Here is a 24,689-nt window from a genome sequence, read left to right as displayed (position 1 = left end):
CTGAAAAGCATCGGCCCACCAAACTAAAACTCTGAATGGGTATACAAAATTTACAAACTTGTTAAAATATATTTTCCCTCTTTAATCATAAGATGTCTTTACCTTCTCCAAAGACTAAAAAAAGATGACTAGAGAGCACTTGAAATGATTTTTCATGTTTCATTTTTAGAAAAATCAGAATGGTTCGTTGGTCTTCAATACCTCTAGAAAGATGTTAAATGTACCCATAATTTTCACTTCAGATACCTTCTTACAATATGAAATCCTCCCACTAATTACATACAAATATTAGGCAGATTTCAAACACTAAAATGAAAAAAGAATTACCCCGCAGCTCAGTTAAAATGTCTATTTTTTGCTCAAGAATAGCTTCAAGTTGCGTAGCATATGAATCTACATCATAGTCTACTTCTTCAGTCATCTCTAGGAGAGCCTTTTCATCTTCTAACCATCGAATAGATTCCTAAAATGACCAAGAAAAAAAAAATCAATAATCCAATGAGCCTATTTATAAGACAGAAACCAATTTATAAATTTCATGTTAATATAATCAAACATACTCAAGATGGTATTCTCTAAAATATTAATAACCATAAAACATCTTTATTTATAGAGTAAAATTAAGGAATATTTCCTTAAATTTGAACACAAACACCACTGTGACAGGCCAAGCAAGATGACTTCATTTTCCTATTTTTACTCTACTTTGAGTGGGGTTTGGGGGAGGGAATGAATCAGTCACACACACACACACACACGCACACACACACAAACACACACACAATGAGCAGAGTAAATCTCAAACTTCAACAGCTGTCCCTAAAACAGAGAGACAACGGGTGTAATAATAAAGTTACTGATCAATCTGATGAGGCCTATGGGAGCCCAGAACTTGTAAATCATCTGGAATTAACATATCCATTTGGGGCCTCACAGTGGTTGGGCCAAGAGGTAATCCTAAATTCTACACACTAGCTCTTCAAAATTATTGACTGTAAGGGAACACTGGATAGCCCTTTTTTTTTGGCCGCACCGTGTGGCTTGCAGAATCTCAGCTCCCTGACCAGGTACTGAACCCGCGCCCTCCACAGTGAAAGCGCAGAGTCCTAACCACTGGTCTGCCAGGGAATTCCCAGGATAGCCCATTTTAGAAGAGTCAAATGAACCACTAAAGAGTAGCTACTTACTACTATTCATAAATGCTTCAAGGAAACCATTCCTTTTTTAAAAAAATAATTAATTAATTAGTTATGTTTGGCTACGTTGGGTCTTCGTTGCTGTGTGCGGGCTTTCTCTAGTTGCAGCGAGCGGGGGCTACTCTTCGTTGCAGTGCCCGGGCTTCTCATTGTGGTGGCTTCTCTTGTTGCAGAGCATGGGCTCTAGGTGCATGGGCTTCAGTAATTGCAGCAAACAGGCTCAGTAGTTGTGGCTCGTGGGCTCTAGAGCGCAGGCTCAGTAGTTGTGGCGCATACCTCATTCTAACAAGGAATTCACAAGTCTACTGCTGGATTCCAAAACAATTCAATTGTGCTGCACACACACCGTTCTATAAATGTACCAATTTAGTTCTGACACATCAAGTATAAATTTGAGTTTGAAAGCCTCACCTGACTGAGTTTTATGGGTGTCCATATTGTTCTAACACTTTTCTTAAATTACAAGTGTCCTTTTTTGATTTAATCTAAATACCTAGGCCTCTGAAGAGATTCCCATAATATGGACTTGACTAAAACTGTAAGTTTCAATGTATACCCTATTCTGAAGTTATAAACAGTTCTCTTATATTTTTGAGACCTTCATCCAAGTGCTTGAATGGCAAGAGCTGAGGAATGTTAATGTTTGTTTACAGATAAATGAAGATTTCTTCAACATCAGAGAAGGAATACAGGTTAACAGGACAAAGGATTTATACACTGTGGGAAGGGGGCGGGGGCGGGGGGCAACCTGACTGTACAGTCTCCATAAGATGTTCAAAATTATCTTCACTTCCTCATAGATATCACCCTCCAGAATATTTCCTTTTTTTTAAAAAAAATAAATTTTATTTTAATTTTTGGCTGCGTTGGGTGTTCGTTGCTGCATGCGTGGGTGAGCAGGGGCCACTCTTTGTTGCAGTGCGTGGGCTTCTCATTGCAGTGGCTTCTCTTGTTGGGGAGCACGGGCTCTATTTGCGCAGGCTCAGTAGTTGTGGCACGTGGGCTCAGTAGTTGTGGCTCACGGGCTCTAGAGCGCAGGCTCAGTAGTTGTGGCGCATGGGCTTAGTTGCTCCACGGCATGTGGGATCTTCCCAGACCAGGGCTCAAACCTGTGTCCCCTGCATTGGCAGGCGTTTTCTTAACCACTGTGCCACCAGGGAAGTCCGCAGAATATTTTCTTGTTTATAAAAAGGGAGAGGGGAGGATTGTATGGTAAAAGGTTTTTTAAAATAGGTTTAACACACAATGGGATAAATACCCAAGGAGTTACTGCTATAGGAAGGGATATAACACCCCTCAGTCATCTGCCACTGACAGCTCAGTCAGTACAGTAACTCTCCTGAAATACTCCTCCTTTTCTGCAAAGACTGACTCTTCCTCAATTGTTCTGATACCCTTTAGAAGAGTTTTTCCTACTGCTGTCAAACAAACTGGCCTACCATGAAGAAAGGGGTAGTGGAGGGCAGAAGTTCAACTCCTCTATAAACGGACAACTGACAAAAGCAAATGAAGTGGGAGAACAGAGAAATAAACTAGATCTTTCCATCACAGCTGCAAAGAAAGTTTGTAGCGATCATTCATTCCATTCAAAATTTACTGTGTCATATGCCCTACAAATACACATATACTTACACATAAACAAGTATTATTTTTAGATTAGTGTGATACTCAAAGAATTACAAAAGTTGGTAGTTAATTTTTCTAGAGAAACATTTGATTAAAGATTCTGTCTTACTTTACCTGGAAGACTGCCCTGTGATCTTCTACAACTTGTTCTTCCATTTCTACCATTTGCGAGACAGCTTCGTGGAAAGTAAACAACTGTGGAGAAACCTCTTCTTCCTTAAAATAAAAATAGTTTAAAAATTATGACATAAGTTTGTATTTTAAATGTTATAATAAAAAAGTAGTTTTTCTATGTCATCTATAAAAATGCAACTTAGAAACTGAGGATGCTTGAATGTTAAAGACTACTAAAACAAAACATAAGGCAAAGCCACAATTTCTTTTTATGGGTCAAAAATATTTAACATAACACTCAGTAAGACAAACTTAAACACATCAGTAAGAGAGAGTTTTCACTTATCCCAAGCTTTACTGCAGAATTACTGTAAAAAAAACAATCTCTTTTGGAGTGCAACTTTTCAAAAATACATTTATCACAGGCTAGAAATATACTGAAATATTTCCTCAGTGTTGTTTACTTTCCCTAACAATTTAATTCATATATATGTCTTAAGTTTCTTTTCACTAGAAGAGAGACGTAAACATAATATCTTTCATGACTGTGACTATCAAATTGGTATTCTGAAGGATTCAACTCTTACTAAATTTTAATTTCTGAATTGCATTCTACAATTTACTTACTGGTTTTTACAGAAATTTTAATGGACAATTCACAACTTTATCAACAAAAACTCACATATGTATATGCAACATATATTTTGGTCCTACATCAAGTCAAACTTCTCTGGCCTTGCTTTCTTTTTTGAGCTTCCTTCCCAACTCTAACATCTAATGATTTATTTCCTCAAAATGTGGCTGTAGTGATTGAGAAGTACCCTTAAAATTGTTTTATAAAATGTCAGTAGGAAAAGCAACATTTTTCAAATAAAATACACAATTCTAAATATATGTGTGTTTTTGTTAAATTAAATATTATAAATAGACTTTAACTTATTTGACTCTTTCATCAGTAAGCTGCCATCCCTAAAAGTTTATATAATCAAGTTGGTTAAAGAATTTTTTATTTTCTCTTTGGGAAAAGAGCCATCTGCTTTTTTTTTTTTTTTTTTTTTTAATTTATTTTTGGCTGTGTTGGGTCTTCGTTTCTGTGCAAGGGCTTTCTCTAGTTGCGGCAAGTGGGGGCCACTCTTCATCGCGGTGCGCGGGCCTCTCATTATCGCGGCCTCTCTTGTTGCGGAGCACAGGCTCCAGATGTGCAGGCTCAGTAGTTGTGGCTCACGGGCCCAGTTGCTCCGTGGCATGGGAGATCTTCCCGGACCAGGGCTCGAACCCGTGTCCCCTGCATCGGCAGGCAGATTCTCAACCACTGCGCCACCAGGGAAGCCCGAGCCATCTGCTTTTAATCAGGACATGCAGGCATGATTCTCTCATATTCTCTGTCCTTCTGGTAAACACACAGTCAACCACCTTTACTCATTTTATCTGCCCACTTCCCTGCCAAGCTGAGAATGTCCTGTCTTTTCTCTGCTTCAAGATATTATGCAAACTCCTATCACTTCCATGCAGCCCACTCAGAATACTTTTTGTCTATACAACTACTTATGGAATTCTAATGCACTTGATTATCCTCTAGTTTGTCTACCTGTATTACTTTTATCTCCAGGGCATGTCCTGGACACTATCCCATTTTAATCTACCTTGTTAAAATTTAATATAGCAATAAGAATATGTACACATGCACCAATACTTAACTAAAGGCTAATGCTGAACCATCTCAAGACAGTTCCTTGGGGAAGGCAAAGTTGAAAGAAATCCACACTCTCTCATATATAAGGGAGGTTGCAAGAACCCATGATGTCATGCTTAAAGCCTCTGGATTGGGGCTTCTCTGGTGGCGCAGTGGTTGAGAATCCACCTGCCAATGCAGGGGACACGGGTTCGAGCCCTGGTCCGGGAAGATCCCACATGCCGCGGAGCAACTGGGCCCGTGAGCCACAATTACTGAGCCTGCGTGTCTGGAGCCTGTGCTCCGCAACAAGAGAGGCCGCGATAGTGAGAGGCCCGCGCACCGCGATGAAGAGTGGCCCCCGCTTGCCACAGCTGGAGAAAGCCCTGGCACAGAAACGAAGACCCAACACAGCCATAAATAAAATAAATAAATAAAATTTAAAAAAAAAAAAAAAGCCTCTGGATTAGTTCTGGTCACCTAGCCAACCTCTCCAAATTAAGGTCCTGCAAAGACCCAATAGATGCAAGAATAAAATGTGAGAGATCTGCTGCTATAGGGAGTGCCTGTCTTGTTCTGGTTTTCCATATCTTTGGAGGCACTGTGTCTAGGAGCAATGCAGGGTTTGCTTTAAGGATTTTTTTTTTTTTTTTTTTTTTGCTTTAAGGATTTAAAAAGCAACTGCAGTCTCTTTCAAACGTTTTGGGGACAGGGGATAGACTAACGCCAGGATTTCATTTTTAGTTCTTTATCCTCTATGGTTCAAAGTTCAGAACTCTTATTTTAAACCAGGTTTCTTAACTTAGGCACTACAGACATTTTTGGGGGGAGGAGGAAGGCTGTCCCTGTGCATTGTATGATGTTTAGCATCATCCCTGGCCTCAACCCACTGGATGTTAGCAACACCATCCCAGCTGTGACGACCAAAAATGTCTCCATACATTTTTCCCTGGAGAGGGGCCAAGTCACTCCTGGTTGAGAACTGCTGCATTGAGTCCTACTTTGTAGAGTATTTTGAAACATGATAACAAAAAGTAGGATATCCGTTTGTTTACTCTAGAATATTTTGGACTTTAAAATACCTGCTGGAAAGTATAAAAACATTAAGTTATACTGTTTCCAAAGAATATCTTATTGCAGCAAGCAATCAATATAGCTGACCTAAGATTTCACTCTGGTATAAGAAAGACCCAGATTTCAATCCTGCTGGGCTTCAGCACTTACTACTTGTATGATCTTAGTCAAGTTAAGAACAGGGATAATTATAGTACCTACCACACTGAATTGTAAGGACTATACCAGATCATAAGATGCCTAGCAAATATATGTCATGAAGTAAGCAACTAATAAATGCTACCTTTTATCATTATAAGAAAATGCCACTACAGGATTCTTAGTGGGAAAAGAACGATACAAAACTATATAGATTATACATTTAAAAAATGAAGTTAAATAACTATGTGAAAATGTGTTTGTGCTTTTTTGTTCTTTCTTTATACCTCATTGTCCTTATGCAGTGGGCACATATTATTATTTTTAAGCAACAGGGGAATCAAAATTTTAAATTTATGAAATTTCACCAAACATTCAAAAATACAGAAAGCAACCAGATTTAACAAATGTCAGATTTTTTCCATTTTTGATACAGTTCATGAATCCTTTTAATACATGTGCATGAGTCCATAATCTTGTTTCTAAGCTTTCTATATGTGATATATTGTATGTACAATTCTTAAACTTGTTTTTTCCCTGTATTACTTTAAAAATCCCCAAATTTTAACATCAGTATAAAATCTGGAAAAAAGAATAGTTAGATCAGGGGTGAGTGAACTTTAGTACATATTTTGGGGTTGTGAGCCATACAATCTTTGTCACCTCTGGTCTTAATGAGCAGGGCCATGTTTCAACAAAACTTTATTTGTAAAAACAGATGGCAGGCCCATAGGCTGTAGTTTGCTGATCCCTGATTTAGATGATAGTTTTCACTTATTCTGCTATGGATGAAATGACTAAGATTAGATAATTACAACTATATTATGTCACTTACATTTTGTTCACAAAGAAGTTTTAGATCATCCCTCTGAGGGGAACTCCCCACACCCCACTGTGCCTCTAAATCATCAATCTGATTTGGTGGATGGTGCATTATTGGACGGACATCACCAGCGGCAGTTGGATCCACAGTCAATTCTTTCACCCTATAAACACATAAGAGGTATCTATAATTAACAAAGACTCATGCAGAGGAACAAGAAATATCAACCTATTTAATATAAAAGCAATTCAATAAACATATTAATATTGATGATGTCAGCTTTCCAGATCAAATCTAACTGAAATCTGTGGATATACTAAAGGTATGTTTAGCTGTGAAGCTTTAGGAATTTACTTAGGTATATAATTTTACAATTACTTCAAACATAACTACTGTGCATAACAAATTGAGAAATCAACAAAGTATGCAGATTCAGTATTTCAAAATAAATAAGAGACACTTGTTGCAATTAAATTGCTGAACAGAAAAATGCTAGCAATGTCACTTAGATCAATAAATGAATCACAGTCAAAAATCAGTTTTTTTTGTTTTTGTTTTTGTTTTTGACCGCACCGTGCGTCACACGGGATCTCAGTTCCCTGACCAGGGATCGAACCTGCGCACCCTGCAGTGCTGCAGTGGAAGCGTGGAGTCTTAACCACTGGACCGCCAGGGAAGTCCCCCAAAATCAAAGAATTTAATACACTTTGCAGATTTGGTAGTTAGAAGGCTCAATTAAAATAGCTACATGTGAAATATTTCTTATCTATAAAGATTATAAGCTGTAAAGTTCTATCATTAAAAAAAGTTTACCCCTTAAACTTCAATTTACATATTTGGGAGAGGGTACACTTTTTAAGTCAAGAGGAGCCTTGTGATTTCCTTGCAGACAGAAAGAATGTAAACTTTTCATTTTAAATAAGACAGTTTATCCTTCAATGGTAAATATGCAAAGATGACATCATCCTTAAAAATATGAGGGGAAAAGGAAGCCTGAATTCTAAATCAACATTTTAAAGCAAATTAATAAAGTACATAAAAATGAAGATCATGCAGTATAACCACCACCTGCCAAACAAAATGAAAATGAAAAATAAAATGGCTCAGGACAAAAGAAGTATATGCTATGAAAGTAAATGCTATAAAACATTTATACATAGCACAATCCAAAAGAAACTATTAAAATAAACATCTTATGTATAGAATGAAGTAGACCTGGTAATTGAAGGAGAAAAGTCGTCATACTCATAAGAAGGAGAGAGATCAGGGCGACTGCCACTACCCTGTGAGAAGGGAATGTCTGATGGACTAATTCCAAACTCCTTTACTCTGCAGCACCAAAACAGCAACAAATTAAAAGAAAATGCTCTTGTAAAGACAGCAATGCACATTTCAAGTTTGCATTTAGTACTCAGTTTAATTTGTTTAGAAAAGGGTGAATGCTGTTATGACAATGTATTTACACAATCTTAAAAATAATCAATGTGAAGAGGCTTTTGAACCCCTCTGTTCTATTGACTCCCCACTCCATAGTCCTTCCTTTTCTCATGATCTTTCTAGAAGTTTAACGAGTCCATCACCTAAATTTGAAATGCCCTGTATTTAGCTACATGACCACTCATGTCTAATTTCCTTGTGTAGTCAATACCATGAATATTTTATTAGCATTAATGAGTCCTCAACACGCTTGCAGTCTTTTCAAACAGGACACAAGAGAATTAAGTCCTAATGGCATACACTGCTTATAATGAATTAACTTCTTTCCTATGCACCTAGAATGGTATTAGCTATAAAGCAATCCTTGAACAAACTGAGAAAACAGTCACTCAGATAATTTTCTGTGTTTGGTGATTCAGGTGACGAACCATGGTGAAAAAAATCCTTTAGCAATGGAATTTAAATTGCTTTCGCTAATGTCTCTTACAGTTATATTTAACTAAATCATGGCTTTTATGACCCAATTTTTGTGACTCCCTATGTCCTCTTTAGGCCAATCCCATTTCATAACAGTAGGCAATATTTATTAATCACTTCCTATATATCAGATATTATGATTAATATTTTTTAGACATTATATTATTTAATCATTATGACAATATTGTGATATTATCACCACTTTACAGATGAGAAATAGGTTCAGAGCAATAAAGTGTCTTACCCAAGTTCATTCAATGAGAATGTGGCATAACTGAGGTTCAAACCTAGCTGTGAGTACAAACCTTATGTTTAAACACTTCAGTATACTAACCATATTCTCTGTTTTTCTCATTACTTCTCTTAGGTTAAACTAAATGAAATTACTATTGTTATACATCAAAAATAGTCATATAGATCAAACTAATAATTTCTTTTACTTAGAATCCTTCTTTGACCTATTGGTAATATCTACTCTCAAAGGTTCAATACCAGATTCCTTTGCCTTTATCCTTTTGGAAAGCTCATTTACACACGTGCTGACAAACCTAAATTTCTAATACTGACTTAATAACTCTTTTTACTCCCAACCCCATTACTTATTCTTTCAGAATCTCCTAATTTAGATACCTATTAGCCCCTAAGCACACATTTTTCCTCTATTCAAAGCTCTCTTGCCCAACCTAAACTATTCTATATGCAGGAATTATATTCCTCAAATGAGCTATCAAATGAGGTTGAAAATCTTTATTCCTAGAGATATGGAAATAAAAGACAGAATTATTTGTCCTAGATGGTTAGTAATGGTTGCAAATGAATCACATTACATGATAATAAATTAAAATATTTTACTTGGACCTAAATGAACTAGAGGAATAACCAGATACAGCATTTTCACATTAGGGGGATTCCTTTGCAGCCAGAAGTCTGAAGACATGGAGGGTTTTAATTCTACAACATGGCAATCATTTTACTACACTAAGCTGTTCCTCATCTCTCCCATGAACAATTCTGAAACAAGAAGCATTTTAAATTAATGAAAAAAACCCCAAAATACCAAAAATGTTCACTACAAAGAATGATTAAAAGTACTATAAAGGTTCATAGCTAGAATCTTATAATTCAAAGTTTAAAGGGTATTAAATTTAAAAATAAAGTTCAATTATTTTTAAAAGATATTATTTTTAATATCTTTACGAAAGGTCAATAATTTTATACTTTCCAACAGTTTTTATTGATGATTTTAAAAAATCTCTTTAGTTGAAGCAAAAGCAAAATACAAAAGAACAAAGCGTATGATCTCATTTATGTGAAGTTCAAATATAGCTACCTATATTGTTCAGGGATACATTCATAGGTAGTAAAACTATTTTTAAAAACAGAGAAAGAAAATTGAGAAATGTATTCCACAAAAGTCAGGACAATGGCTACCTTGGGGTAGAAATTAATGGATTTAGGCATGCAATTCAGGATTCGTGATCAGAAAGGGACACATGGGGAATTTTCTGGGGGACTGGAAATGTTTTATTTCCTGGTCTGATGACAGGAATTTTCACTTTGTAAATATTCATTAAATTATTCACTTGTGTTTTGGGTACTTTTCTGTATGCGTATGTATTTCATACTTTAATGAAAGATTAAAAATAAAATTTCCATAGTGATTAAAACAAAAAAATAGTACAAATACTCATGTTTAGCAAAATTAAGAGATTCTCCACACTAGAAATGGAATACAAAGAGGAATTTTATCTCTAGGTTAAAATCACAAATGCAGTATGTGATAATACAAATTTAAAACTATATATATAGTCATTCAAAACAAGAGCAATGGGAACAAATCTCTGGAACAAATATAAACAGGCCTATTACAATCCAAAATTCCAAGGGCATTTTGTGACTATAAGGAATAAGTTGCTTTAATAGCGTGTAACGCTTTTTGTCCTCTCATTTGTAATAATGCAGTGGTCTATTAAAGTTTGTAACACTATTGCCGTAAATAATAAAATGTAACCCATACAGAACACCAGAAAGAACTGTGCTATCACTACTTAAACCCTAGCTTCCCCATGTATAATATTTAAGATTATCAGAAATAATTTTCAGCATATGCAAAACAATTTAAGAAATACGGACTGGCTCCTGATACTCACTTACTTTTGAGCCTTAATATAATAATAAGAATTTTCATGATTTAAATATAGTAAAATATTATGAAATATAACTTGGTTAATGGAAAAATATAATCATGTTCTATGATTATAAGACCTATTCTACTAAAAATATGTCTTCCCAAATTACACAACACATTTCCAATTATTTTTAGAATATGACAAAATGATTCTAGACATCATTTCAATGAATAACATGCAAATTTTTTTTGAAAATGTAAAGAACAGTGCAGTAAGATTTACCCTACCAGATATTAAATCAAACCATATATTGTTCTATTCCCTTCAAACTTCAAAATAAATAACCATTTTTCATACCTATTTGCATATCTTAATGTATTGAGAGTATTTTCACAGGATGCCATGCCTGGAGAGATTGTGGCAATCTATGGGGGAAAAATGCAAAGGTAAAGAAAATGTTATAAATGATGACAATACTGACATATGGCTCAGTCAGGTCTAATTTTAATATGGTCATCTAAAAAAAGAGTTATTAATGATACCTTAGCTCCAAGATAATTCACTATCTCATACCCATAATCAAAGAATAATTATAAACTCCAGTTAAAATATAAACAACTCTGACGGCACCACAAAATGATCAAATATCAGGCAGAAAATGGAGGTCAACACCTAGAAGAAGGGAGTAACATTGAGTGACTGTCCGCCCCTACTTTTGATAACTTTTTTTGCCTAAGGGCAAACTCTGCTGCTGTCACACAGGACAACTAAAACTTCAATAGAAATCTGGAGTTTCACTGGTTAAACTAAAGGATGGAGTTTGGAGGTAGGCACCATAGCAGCTGGGAAGTGAAGTTTGTCCCAGAAGAGAAATAACCACAGAGGAAGAAACTCATATTCTACATATATATTTATACTACCCAAATCTCTGGCTGACCCCTGAACTAAGAGTACACACAAGGTTGACTGCAAGAAACATAGCTAAGTCTAAAAGAGCTAAACAGAGATTTCAAGGTCAGTTGATGCCCACAGCTGGGGGGGCAAGAGTTTGGAGTTCAGCTAAGTTAACTTCCAGCTAAAATAACAACAACAATAACAAAATCAATAATCTTTAGAAGAACATAACAGAATCCAGAGTGTCCATAAAATATTCATTCATAATGAAAATTATATAATCCAAAATTCTAGATATATGAAGAAATAGAAAAGTGTGACCAATATGCAAGGAAAACAGAAATCAATGAAAACCAATCTCAAGAAGACTCAGATGTTGGAATTAGTAGAATGCATTATAACTACAATATAATCCTATCAGACTGGCAGGGACCACATTTTCAAGTATCACTATATCTCTCACAATAGACTTTAAATGACTGTCATTAATATTTTTTTAAATTTTTCCATATATACTACATAATTATTCATTTAAGATTAAAACAAAACAAACAAACAAACAAACTTACCATGCAGGTACGAGAGTTTTCACCTATGAATGAATCTCTTAACACCTGAGTGAGTTTACTTGCTCGGAAAGGAGTATGAGGTTTATTTCTACCTAAGGCTCTGATGCACTCCTGAAAATTAAGAAAGCAAATTTCACAGATTTTACTTCTTATAAAGAGTAATCTTAATGAACATATTTAAAACATCTCTTACCATAACCCTAACATTTAAGATCTAATCAGCTCTGAAAATTCTATTAAGAGGTTTACAGCATAGTAGAAATGTTCCCATAAATCCTAATTCAAGAAAATGAAATTTGGAAAACAAAAAAAACCCAATCCAAAAGACTACTTTATTAATTCCAAAAGATTCTTCTGGAGACTATGATTAGTGTTTAGAAGTAACAGGCAGTAGGATAACTGTAAAAAGTTAAACTTTTAAAGTGGTACTACAAAAGAAAAAAATAGAATGCTGTCTTTGCTTTGCTAGTCAAGGAAGATATATAATAGTGGCCTTTTTGAAAGCCATTCCACATTTTTCTGAGAAACTTTCTTAGCTCAGTTTTGTGGTTTCTTGCCCTCCTTCAAGAAAAAAGACTGATTAATGATTAAGGCCCTCTGGAATCTCCCTAAGCAGCGTAGGAATTGGCCTGCTAACTAACAGATCTTTATCTACCTTAAAAAGAATAAATAATGTGTGCAAAGAAAATTTCTGGGTACAATATAAATCTATAACTGCAAACATAAGCAACTAAATTTTGATAACCTCTCTTACTTATTAGAAAAAACAAATACTATAATTTTGTAACTGAGTAAACAAAAATGAAGTCAAAAGTAAAAGACTTTTCACAATTAAATGCACTTTATTTACCTTGAGTGCTAAAAGGCTTTTATTAATTTCAGCACCTTCAAGCCTAGTTTGCCTGTCTGCACTGGAAGTATCAGCTCCTCTTTCATTTCCAGCCAAATCGATGAGAGAAAATTTGCCATGTAGTTTTCCTTTCCTTCTAAGAATAATCTGAAACACTGCATGGCTCCGAGATGAATGTGCATTTGCAGATGTTTGACCGGATGTTCTACAATGTAATTAAGAACATTCTGATATGTAAAAAGTTCAATTTATATGTGCAAACCACAATATTTTCATTAAAAAAAGAAAGAAAAAACTATTCAGTTTTTATTATTTAAATACAAAAGAGACATTCTGAATTAACAACACAAACATAACCAGATTACTACAATTTAATCTGGCATACTTCAAAAGTTTTTGTGAATAATGATTTTTATGTCCAAAATGCGTTGAATAACATCCTTGCTTTGCTTTTGTTATATGCAAAGTATATAAAACTGATCATGAAACTGTTTCGCTTTCTTAATTAAAATGAGAGCTACCTGCAACTGTTGCCTATGTCAATGAGTTTCAGTACATCTTCAACACATTTGACCTCCCGTTCCTGTAATCCCACCACTTGAACCTGCTGTTTTCCATCTTCGAGCACTCTTAATTTTGTTTTCCTGTTTAGCAAGTCAAAAACCTAAAAAAAAAAAGAAAGCTAGCTTTAAAAATAAAAAAAGAATAGTTCTATAAAAATGAGTCATTCAGAGTCTGAAAATTATTTCAGAGAATTCTAGTAATAATGTTATTAGAATAATAATGATCGATACTGAAGTTAAAGAGTTTCAAAGGGAATTTTTAAAATCTCATACACAGAACTTTAACAAAATATTCCAAATACATATAACAATTATGTGGTGGCAATGACTGCCCAACAGTGTGAATGTTGCTGAACTTCTACACTTAAGAATGGTTAGAATGGTAAATTTTATGTTATGCATTTTTTAACCATAATTTAAAGAACTAAAAAACAAAATTTTTTTTTAAGTTTCCACTTACCTTACCACTATAAATTTCAAAAAAGGTTGCATACACTTGAAGTTCTAACTTCTTATAGTTTGGCTTCTTTAGCATTAAAAAAACATCTCGAGCTGTCAATAATTTCATATGGAGAAAATTTATTAAGATGCAACAAATATTGTTTTTAAAAAGCAATTCAAATTTTCTGTTTTTAAAAAGCAATTCAAATCAACTAATGTTTACCTAGAATGATAGTATCAATAATAAAAATGAAGATTAAAGTGGATATTAATTTTCCAAAAAAAAAAGTAGTAATAGTTTTTCTACATTTAAAGTTTAGAGGCCACTCTCCTTCATATCCAAGAAGAGAATGCTACTACTTATCTTTATAAATAGCATAAAATTATAGGCGGTCATAATAAGGTTACTTTCATAATCATACCAAATGGAAACTTTTCACAAAGCAGTTACTCAACAACAAACACTAAGCTCCAACAATGTGCCAGATTACAACACAAACATAATCAAGATTTTTGCCCCCAAAGCACATTTCTTTTCAAAACAGTCCACTAATCTAAAACTGACACAATATATAGTAAGTATAGCATTAGTTACCCTTAAAATTCTGGACAATACTCCCAAATCTTATTTCCAAGCCACCTGAATAATATTCAAGAAGAATATTATACATGATATGCAAAAAGGGGAGTTACCTGCTAATGCATAAATTCCTTTAGAACAGTCTTGGTTCTTTCCTGAAAAGTCACCTCCCATTGTCTATATGTTAAAAAGAAAATAGAATTTAGGTCTTAGAATTAAGATATAAGGAAAATAAACTGGCTTCATACCAGGATGTAACTGTAATGAATTACTTACATGAGTCTTTCCACTTCCAGTCTGCCCATAAGCAAAGCATGTAGCCATTCCCCTTTCAAATATAGTTTCCACTAGTGGTCTAGCTGTAAACCTTAAAAATAAAATGCACCAGTCAGAACATACAGTTAATATTTAAATTAAACAAATAAGCAATAAAACTAATATCAAGTGTTATTATAAGCAAATCTTACAACAAGATTTTTAACAAATCAGTGGGATCAACTGCGAGGCCACAACTGACCCCACTGAGTTAAAATTTTAAATATCCATGTCCTAGAATTGCTTAAAGCTCTTTAAAGCATATTTTCAAGCAATAATTCCGAAATAGACAATGGCCACAATAATAATGGACAGGGAAAAAAACCTGATAGTAACTGAGCTAAAGACATAATATATAGAAGACAGTAGGAAAGTTTTAAAAAATAACAACAAAATATGGTAATAGCAGCCAGACAAGTAGGACAGATATGAAAACTAAAACCAAAACTAAAAACCCCAACCCAGGGGAATTCCCTGGTGGCGCAGTGGTTGAGAATCTGCCTGCCAATGCAGGGGACACGGGTTCGAGCCCTGGTCTGGGAGGATCCCACATGCCGCGGAGCGGCTGGGCCTGTGAGCCACAACTGCTGAGGCTGCGCGTCTGGAGCCTGTGCTCCGCAACAGGAGGGGCCATGATAGTGAGAGGCCCGCGCACCACGATGAGGAGTGACCCCCGCTTGCCGCAACTGGAGAAAGCCCTCGCACAGAAACGAAGACCCAACACAGCCATAAATAAATAAATAAATAAATAAATAAATAAATAAATAAAAAAACAAACCCCAACCCAACCCAAAAAAAGTATCAAAGGTTTCAAGAGAAACAGAATCAAGAGTGGTAATCTCAATACAGAAAAGCTAGAGGGGGAAAAAAAGTACAAAAACATGATCTAAACAAGTATAAAAGTGGTAAAATTTCCTTGAATGTGAGTAAGTAAATATAAATTATGCTTATAAGACAATGAATTCTGAGTTGATAGTCTTGATTCAGGAAAAGGATGCCCAAATATTATGTATTGGTATAATCATTGCTGGAGTTAAAATAAAAAGGTAGGGAGGGACAAAAAAATACTTCATTGAGCAGAGCCCTAAAAGCATGATAGAAAACAAATCTACTTTTTGCACAGGCTTCAAAAGAATGTATGTAGAACACTTTATACAGCTCTATTGATTTTTTTTTTAAAGGCACAACTGTAGAAAGTACAGAACAAAAGGAGCAGAAAAAAGTTCTAATCAGAAAGAACTGGAAATGAGTCTGAAGAGTGATCAGACAAAAAAAAAAGCCTAACTTCTCAATCCATAAAAGTTAAGGATAAGAGAAAGGGGAGAGAATCAATATTGGTAAAATTAAGAAGCATAAATACAGGGTGAAACACAAAATGTTTACTAAATCTAGCACATACACAGAAACATACTTTTATTTATAGTGATTTCTTGAAAATGATTATAAAAGTCAGACAGACATATTTTATGAGTCAGGAGTAGAAGCAGAGAAGGGAGTGAGGGGGGAGGACAGGACTCAGTTCTCAAAAAGGTAAAAAATACACAATTTATAATTATAATTCCCTTTTAAAACAAATTTTTCACAATACCTCTATCTAGCATTCACATGTTCTTTAGTTTTGTCCTCTTTCTTTACAGCTGAACTCCCAGTTTACTGGCTTAAGACCAGTGGAGTTGGTCTTATCTCATTTATAACATCTTCAATTCTTAGGATTCTTATTAACCCTTTAACTTTCTGTTTTCCAGTCAAATTTATAAAATAAAAGGGCAATGAAACATAGCATTCAAGTAACTGCCGAGACAATTTAATATAGACTGAAACAACAATGCTGCTAAAACTGACCTGTTAAATAATGAGAAGTAAATGTTTACAAACTATGTATAAAAATCTAAATTTGGGGCTTCCCTGGTGGCGCAGTGGTTGAGAGTCTGCCTGCTAATGCAGTGGGCACGGGTTCGAGCCCTGGTCTGGGAGGATCCCACATGCCGTGGAGCAACTAGGCCCGTGAGCCACAACTACTGAGCCTGCGCGTCTGGAGCCTGTGCTCCACAACAAGAGAGGCCACGATAGTGAGAGGCCCGCGCACCGCGATGAAGAGTGGCCCCCGCTTGCCACAACTAGAGAAAGCCCTAGCACAGAAACAAAGATCCAACACAACAATCAATCATTCAATCAATAAAATAAATAAATCTTAAAAACTCCACAGCTATAAAAAAAAAAAAAAAAAAAAAATCTAAATTTGGATAAAAATGTGGGATATCAATGCACAATACATGTAAGTTTGAGTTGTTTGTAAGTTGAACATGTGAACATACAAGAATTTCATGTACTAAAACTATTCCAAAGCTTAGAGATGATAAAACTAGGGAAATGCAAGTAGATTTACAGAACTTTTTTTTCCTTAAGTGGCCATACGTGCTAAATAAAGATTTAGACAAATAAGTGACTGATGTGTAACAGTTATTTCAAATTTCTTCACTACTGCAGAGATCAAAAAGCAAAAAATACCCACATCCCATCTCTAGAGGTACAGAAAATGTTTTCTAGAAATTTCTTATCCATACATATGGTGTGTTATATAGTGTATAAGTTAATCATTAATGAAAACTGATTTGGGGAGCATTAAAGAAAACAAGTGTTAAAATTCATTATCGTGTTTATTAAATATTCTTATTTGTTTAAACTCAGGGGGAAAGAAAAGGATATTACACCTCTGGAGAGATAGGCCAAGATCAACGTAAGTTTCAGTGGTGGTGGTGAACACACAGTATAAGAACAAAATTCTGATTTAAAACAAATTTACCTACCTGTAAACCATTTCATTAGGAGCAGAGTCATCAAAGGCATAATCAAAACGAAATGTTTGGTTTTCTAGGTACCTTGTTAAATCTACTTTTTGTTTTGGTTCATGTACCATCACAACATCTTTACTAGGGATTGTGATTACATCAAGATCTTTCATTTGAGTTTCTAAAAGAATAAATGAAAATCAGTGCCCAGTAATTTTCACAGCATTTGAATTAATGCACAAAAATTATTTTAAGTAGTAAGAATTTCGATAAAAGCAGTAAGTCCTGTAAATATAAATATCCCATAAATACGCCATTCAAGTAAACAGAATATTTCAACAACAAAGTAAAAAAAAAAAGAAGAATCAAGATTTCTGTAAAGCCAGGAATGGCAAAGATTCTTAGAGCAGTAACACAGCAACAGACCTAACCATAGAAATCTGCATAATGGTTATGTACAAATGAAATGATTTACGTTTAACTCTTCCAAACCAATTTAATTCTGCTATTAACAAAATAAATTGCAAACAGGTCAAAAATCAACCCTTGATTAGAGCTCAATAAGCATACCTTTTTTATTGAGTGGTCGTTTTCTTACACAAACACATATCCTATGTTCATCAATCTAGAAATAAAATATTTTTTTCCAGTGATTATCAGTGGTATATAAAACACTGCAAAGTTAATTATGCAATATTTCCTCCCGAGGTTTTAGAAATTTATGCATAGCATAAATAGGATAAGTAAGCTTAAAAAACAAATTAGCTTGCAGAAATTTTAATAGTCATCAGACACAATTATTTCAAAAATTCTAAGTATAATGGAAACTCGCTTATTTTGTCATTTGGTAAACCACTAGGAAATAACTTTGTAGAGGACACTACCACTCTTAGTAGCAATAGGTTCACGTTAATAAGCTACCTTATTCACTTCAAGATGTGCTGTATACAACAAAAGTAAAATTTCCTACCAAGTGGCATATTTTCAGATAGATTATAGGGAAAATTGTTGGCAAAGATAACTAGCTGTAGACAAGAAACACAGTTCTCAGAAGATTACTGGCCAAAATAATTTGAATAATTTTATAATATGCCAATTCTTAGACATTAATATTTTTTCATAAAATTAATGTTCCCAATACTTGCCTTCTTATGATATTTAATATAAAGCAGGAATTGGCAAAGTACAGCCTGAAAGCCTAATCCAAGCCATTACCCACTTTTGTAAAGTTTTACTGAAACAGCCATACCTATTCATTTATGTATTGTCTATGGCTGCTTTTCATACTACAAAGGCAGAATTGAGTAGTTGTAACAAAGACCATATGGTTCAAAGCCAAAAATATCAGGCCCTTTTCAGAAAAAGTTTTCCAGTCACTGTCATAAAGTATGAGCTCAGATGTAGGTTAAACAAATGAAAGGGTAGCAAGGAGTAAAATATATGAGATGCAAATGTTATGAACTACTCTATTAAATCGTATATAGTACACCTGCCTTAACACAGGCATTACATTCTATAATGTATTCTGTATACACTAGGATTATTAATTATTATTAATAATCAGATGGATTATTTTTCATAAATACAAATTACTCACAAAAGTATTCCCTGTCCAACAAATTCCCATTCTTCAATAGGAAAGGAGTTGCATAAGACAGGAGAACATTCTTCAAGCACTAGATTTCTGGTTTACAGCAGTCCTCAACAACCATCACTTATTGTTAAAAGCCAGAGTAACAATTATTTAAAAATAACAAATTAATTAGTAGTAAGTTGGAATGATGGTGGGATCTACAGCCCAAGCCAAGAGGAAACAAACTTGGAATTGAGATAAAAGTATAAGTGACGGTCAGAAAGGAAACTGGGTCTTCTGACATCATCCTTGACTGTTGCTCTGTCCTACCAAGGACACAGAGGCTTTGCTTTGAAGTGGATTATCTTTGTGAGAAGCATGTCTAACATATCAAATTATGGGAAATAATGAGAAAATAAGGGTAAGTGTGGGTGGTTTCTTTCTTTCTTTCTTTCTTTCTTCGGATGCATCATGTGGCTTGTGGGATCTTAGTTCCCAGACCAGCGACTGAACCCGAGCCTTTGGCAGTAAGAGCTCAGAGTCCTAACCACTGGACCGCCAGGGAATTCCCAATGGTTTCTTGATCTTCTCAAAATATGGAGAAGGAGTACCCATAAAGAGAGAAAAAATTACAGAGCTAAATCCAGTATTAACTTAGGGGGTATCAAACATGTTTTTTATTTACAGCATAAAAAGTTCCAGAGCAACTGTTTACAAAGAATCTTACAGGATCTGCTGTTGTTAATGGTCTATAATCCAAACTTCCTCTAAAGTCTCTGATCATACACATAATTTCATAATTTGGGTTTGTAGCATCAACATCCTGTAAGAAGACAGAGAATTCATCATTTATTATAATTACAATACTGTAGTATTTGTTGCGTTTATGTTATATATGGTTTGAAAATTAAAATTAAATAGGTTTTGTCATTTGTAACAGCCAAGCTCAAACTCAAACCTGAGATGTGATATAGTTTCAGAGTTCAAGATTAATAGTATGCCTAGGAATCACTTTCATATTAAAAACACAATTCTGTTAGTCAACATGCATTCTGTTAACGCCAAACCAAATACTCCTTATTAAAACCACCTTTGACCTATTTCAAATATGTTATATGTATACCTTAATTATCCTAGAAAATTGAGCAAAACAAAAACAGTGTTCATCCTAAACATCAATAAAGAACTCTAGAAAAGCTGAAATTCTTAGAAAAATGCATTTAATCAGATTCTTCTTCCCAATTCCTAATTCAGTGTTTCAGCAAAGTAGAACTATGGATTCATCTATGTTCACTTCCTATTATTACTGACTCTCTAAAAAAAACTAAGGCATGGTATAATACAGCCCCAAATCAATAGGACATAGAATTTAAAGGAATCCAAAGCCAAGATAATTTTTAAAATCTTTAAAATTCAAATTACTACATGCTAACTACAATTTACTTTTTTGCTTCAAAACTGAGAAAATTCAGATTAAGATACAAATAGCAACAGTTAACAGCCTCTCCTAGCTATGAGTATAAATTATTAAACATTTTAGGTCAGGTTCTTTTCCCCATATACTATATGCAGACTTGCTTTGAGTACAACAAAATTTCAAAACTGTTAATGTAACATACTTTCAATTAACCTTTTGGGAAATAACACCAACTATGTCAACTGAGAAGCAGAATGTAAAGAAGAGGTCACAAAGAGATGTAAAAATATTATGAAGTACCCACAGGAAACACCAGGTGGCATCTGTACTAAGTATCAGTAGATACAAGCATTATTCATTTCAAAACCCAACTGGTCATTCTCAGGTCACTTTCAGATATAAGTTGATTTATTCAGGTTGAATATTATACTGATTCCACAATTCCACAACACAACATCTTTATGATTAAGGGCATTTGAACATACTCCTAAATAAGGAAACAATCCTGATATTTTATTACAGGAAACAAGTTCTGAGAATATAATAGATACAATACAAGCACAATGCAGGAATTATTTGTACAATAGCAGAATTTCTAATATGTGAAGACCTGTAGAGAGATGAAAGACCAGTCTTCTATGCAACTTTCCCATTGCTGGTAAAGTTTTGCTACTATCTAAAGGAAATGTGAGAAGGGGGGCGCATCAGAGATACTCTCAACATCTAGTATAAATCAACACACAACGAATTTCCACCTTTTCATTGTGATATGCTGAACTTATTAACCATGGAAAAACGATAAAATGGATAGTATAACCATATACCTTAACTTGATGTTTTTCTGAATGTATTTTTAGTCCTTTTTAAAAAGCCAAAATCCTATTATTCTCGATGTTATACATCCATTAGAATTCTGTAACACAATGGCTTACTATTCAAAAAGGAACAAGCTTTAGGACTAACACGTACCCACTAAAACTTGAAAGGTTTATGTAGTAAAAAATCTGTTATGATAACTTATTTCCCCAAGAGTTTATATTATTCCTCAATATCAATTTAAGGAACTATATTGAAATCTTTAAATGAATGCCTCAATTATTTTTTGATAAGCCAATCACTTTCACTGACACAGTCTAATCTTTGGTTGGTGCATAAACAAAATATGTTTCTGTTACAAACCTGGGCTCTTTTTTCTCTAAGTTCTTGCTGTTGTAGTCTCCTTTTTTCCCGTTTTTCTTGCAATTTCTCTACTTCTTTCACACAATTAGATTTTCTACGTGCTGGAAGAAACAGATGAGCTGTAGAAGCCTAGTTTTCTTTTTAGAGTACCATACTTATACACAAAAATTTTATGTATGAAATTTTACCACACACACCAAAAAAAGGTACACAGTGACAAAACATGCCTATGACAAATATGTGAACTTTACTTATGAGCTGCTTTAACAAAGCTAGGAACAGGACAATATACAAATAAGAGTCATGAAAAATGACTCTGACATATTGATACATGTCATCTCTTGGTTTAGAATCAAAGATCTTTGAATTGGAAAGGATCAAGAAGCATAAGAATTTCTTTTATAACATCTGTCAAAATTATCTGGCCATAATTTTAAATTCAAAGCAACTGAAACATTGTTATAGTTTTATATTTATAAATTGTTTCCTCCAAAACATACATTTAAAAACCCAATTAACAGACTAAACTAACAACAAAAAAAATTTTCCACAATGGTAAAATAAAATCTGCAATTAAGTTTGTAATTTGGGGACTTATAAAGTTGACCAAGAGAAAATACATGTATGCCTAAAATGACTGAATCCTTGATACATGATTTACATACAAGGGGGTCCAAATTCCTTTTTTGCAGCTTGAACTGGAGATATATCTGAAACACTACCATTCTGTTGTGCAGAGGAAGACTGTTCAGGAAGTTGACTAGGCCGCGCACGTGCAGAACCAACCACTGAAAGTGAAACAAAATTTTAAAATATACGTAATAATCAATTCTGTTCAATAAACAAAACTCAATCTGAATAATTTATAAAAACCAAAGCCAAGCTTGATTTTAAATAATAATTTTTAAAAAGTAAGTGTGCAAAATACAGATTTTATACACATTCTCATTTTGAAAAACTTACACAATTCAGAAATACAGCAAGTAAAAACGTAAAAGTCCTTCAACCCTCCTTTTGTTCTAAATCCCACTCTTTGCTTGTCAAATATGCAAATCCTCAACAGAGAATTTCCCACTGTGGATGTTACAAAAGTGGAAAAAGCAATATTAAGTTAAATATAAATATCACATTTTACAAAGAAATATAAATTTTCACAAGACTCAAAGAATAGTGCTGAAAGTGCAGGGCTTTCCCTCTACCTCCAATCTTTCCTCTAATACCTACACCTGTCCTGCCTCACCATCCATACATACAGACGAAACATCCCTATGAGAAAGGACCATTCTGAACTGCTCACCATTCTGAACAGTAGAAAAGAAATTAACTGTGCTTTATATCACCTAGCTGAAAACATATGAGAGACCTGAAATTAACTGCAATTGATACCTGTTCGACTTGTCTTCAAAGTTACCCATGACACTTTTTGAAAGTCTGTAAGCCAGAAAATAATGTAAAAATGTCACAATGATTAAATTTACCCTTGTGAAATCAATTAACCGACTACTTCCCCATTCGTTTCTTTCTCATAATACTCTCCTCAAATCTGAAAAATTATTGGGTAAATAAGACACCTCAAAATGGCATATATCATGGAGTTTCACATTCATCACATACCTTTATAAATCATTTTCTTTATTCCACCGACATTATTGTGTTGGGAAATCAAGATGATATCAATCTTAAAATTAGCCATGTAAAGTTTAAATGAATAATAATGTCAAGGGTAATATTTACTTTTGATTTACCTTGTCAGGGCAATAGGCAAAATTAATAGGTAAATTTTTACCTCTATTATCTCTTGGAGGAGGATCATTCTTAATAGAAGCCACAGTCCGTCGATTCTATAAAAGAGAAAATGTTCATTTTACTTTCTCTCTTTACTCCTCATATATATGTCTATCATAATCAGCTTCCTTTATTTTTATTTATCTATTTTTTTGCTTTTTTTTTTATTGTGGTTTCAATGGAGAAATACATCATCTGCTCACAAAATAGCTCTTGAAAAATACAAGGAGTACAGATACTATAAAACAAAGCAAACTCCAGTCACGAGACACTACGTACATTATGTGAAAGCAACAGTCTGATCTCCAAGTTATGAAAACTAGAATTAAAAAGTCACTACACAGAAAAGGTCCAAGTTCCCAGCTTGGCAAAACTTGGGTGCAGTTACATGAAATGTTTAATAAACTGAATTCTTTTTCCCCAATGTGTAAACAAAATGACAAGACTAAATCTGTACCTGGCAATTTCAATCTAACTCTGAAGCTACACAGAACACACAGACACCTTGTAGACTTCACCTGTTAGTCTGACCATCTTTTCTTCCTAGGTGGTAGGAGGAAGGGCAAGGTGACTGTGCAGAGCAAAGATGTGGGACGTAGAAGTACTGTATACTAGACATTACAAAGTATGGTGAAAAGAAAGCCGCAATTAATGCATAGTCTAAGGGGGAAAAGACTACACTCCAACTTTGGAAAATTAATTTAGAAGGATGGGGAAGAGTTTAAGTAATTGCAGTTTAACATGAAAAATGCACGTGTGATAGAACGGAGCACAATGGAGGATTCATAAACATGCTCACCAGAAAAATCTGTTAGGTTTGCTTTGTCCAGATTAAGAAAGAATAACTAAGCTTAACATCTGGCATCCCTCATATTCTGTAAAGATGAATGCTCTGCTGCTTACTTATGTGGAATTATTTATTGATAGGATAAAACAAAATGAAACAAGGAGTAGCGAGCTGACTAGATGTCAAGTGCTTGCTAGAAATGATTTTTAAATGTTTCTACATGTAAAATTTACTAACAAATTTTAGTCAACCATTTAAAAA

The 24,689-nt window shown here is 34.3% G+C and overlaps 1 protein-coding gene across 8 annotated transcripts in view; it reads right to left on the bottom strand.

Annotated features, from left to right (window-relative positions):
- The window catches only part of KIF2A (kinesin family member 2A), a 76,977-nt gene that overhangs the window by 7,052 nt on the left and 45,236 nt on the right, over positions 1-24,689 (bottom strand). For 2 of the 8 annotated variants that reach the window (XM_057539743.1, XM_057539744.1), the window contains 17 exons: positions 23,643-23,697; positions 23,243-23,287; positions 22,522-22,644; positions 21,857-21,957; positions 19,988-20,083; positions 18,258-18,312; positions 17,706-17,868; positions 14,860-14,950; positions 14,697-14,760; positions 14,023-14,114; positions 13,521-13,663; positions 13,000-13,204; positions 12,150-12,260; positions 11,044-11,111; positions 6,656-6,806; positions 2,937-3,038; positions 328-463 (listed from right to left, as the gene is read on the bottom strand). In XM_057539743.1, coding sequence (XP_057395726.1) covers positions 328-463; positions 2,937-3,038; positions 6,656-6,806; positions 11,044-11,111; positions 12,150-12,260; positions 13,000-13,204; positions 13,521-13,663; positions 14,023-14,114; positions 14,697-14,760; positions 14,860-14,950; positions 17,706-17,868; positions 18,258-18,312; positions 19,988-20,083; positions 21,857-21,957; positions 22,522-22,644; positions 23,243-23,287; positions 23,643-23,697 — 1,801 coding nt within the window. Of the gene's footprint in view, positions 1-327; positions 464-2,936; positions 3,039-6,655; positions 6,807-7,858; positions 7,973-11,043; positions 11,112-12,149; positions 12,261-12,999; positions 13,205-13,520; positions 13,664-14,022; positions 14,115-14,696; positions 14,761-14,859; positions 14,951-17,705; positions 17,869-18,257; positions 18,313-19,987; positions 20,084-21,856; positions 21,958-22,521; positions 22,645-23,242; positions 23,288-23,642; positions 23,698-24,689 lie in introns of all 8 variants that reach the window. The other 6 variants (XM_057539745.1, XM_057539748.1, XM_057539749.1 and 3 more) reach the window with 4 other exon arrangements.

Source organism: Balaenoptera acutorostrata, chromosome 2 (genome assembly GCF_949987535.1).
Source record: "Balaenoptera acutorostrata chromosome 2, mBalAcu1.1, whole genome shotgun sequence".
Taxonomy (NCBI): domain Eukaryota; kingdom Metazoa; phylum Chordata; class Mammalia; order Artiodactyla; family Balaenopteridae; genus Balaenoptera; species Balaenoptera acutorostrata.
The sequence above is the reverse complement of the archived record's forward strand: the minus strand, read 5'-3'. Positions and strand labels throughout refer to the sequence as shown.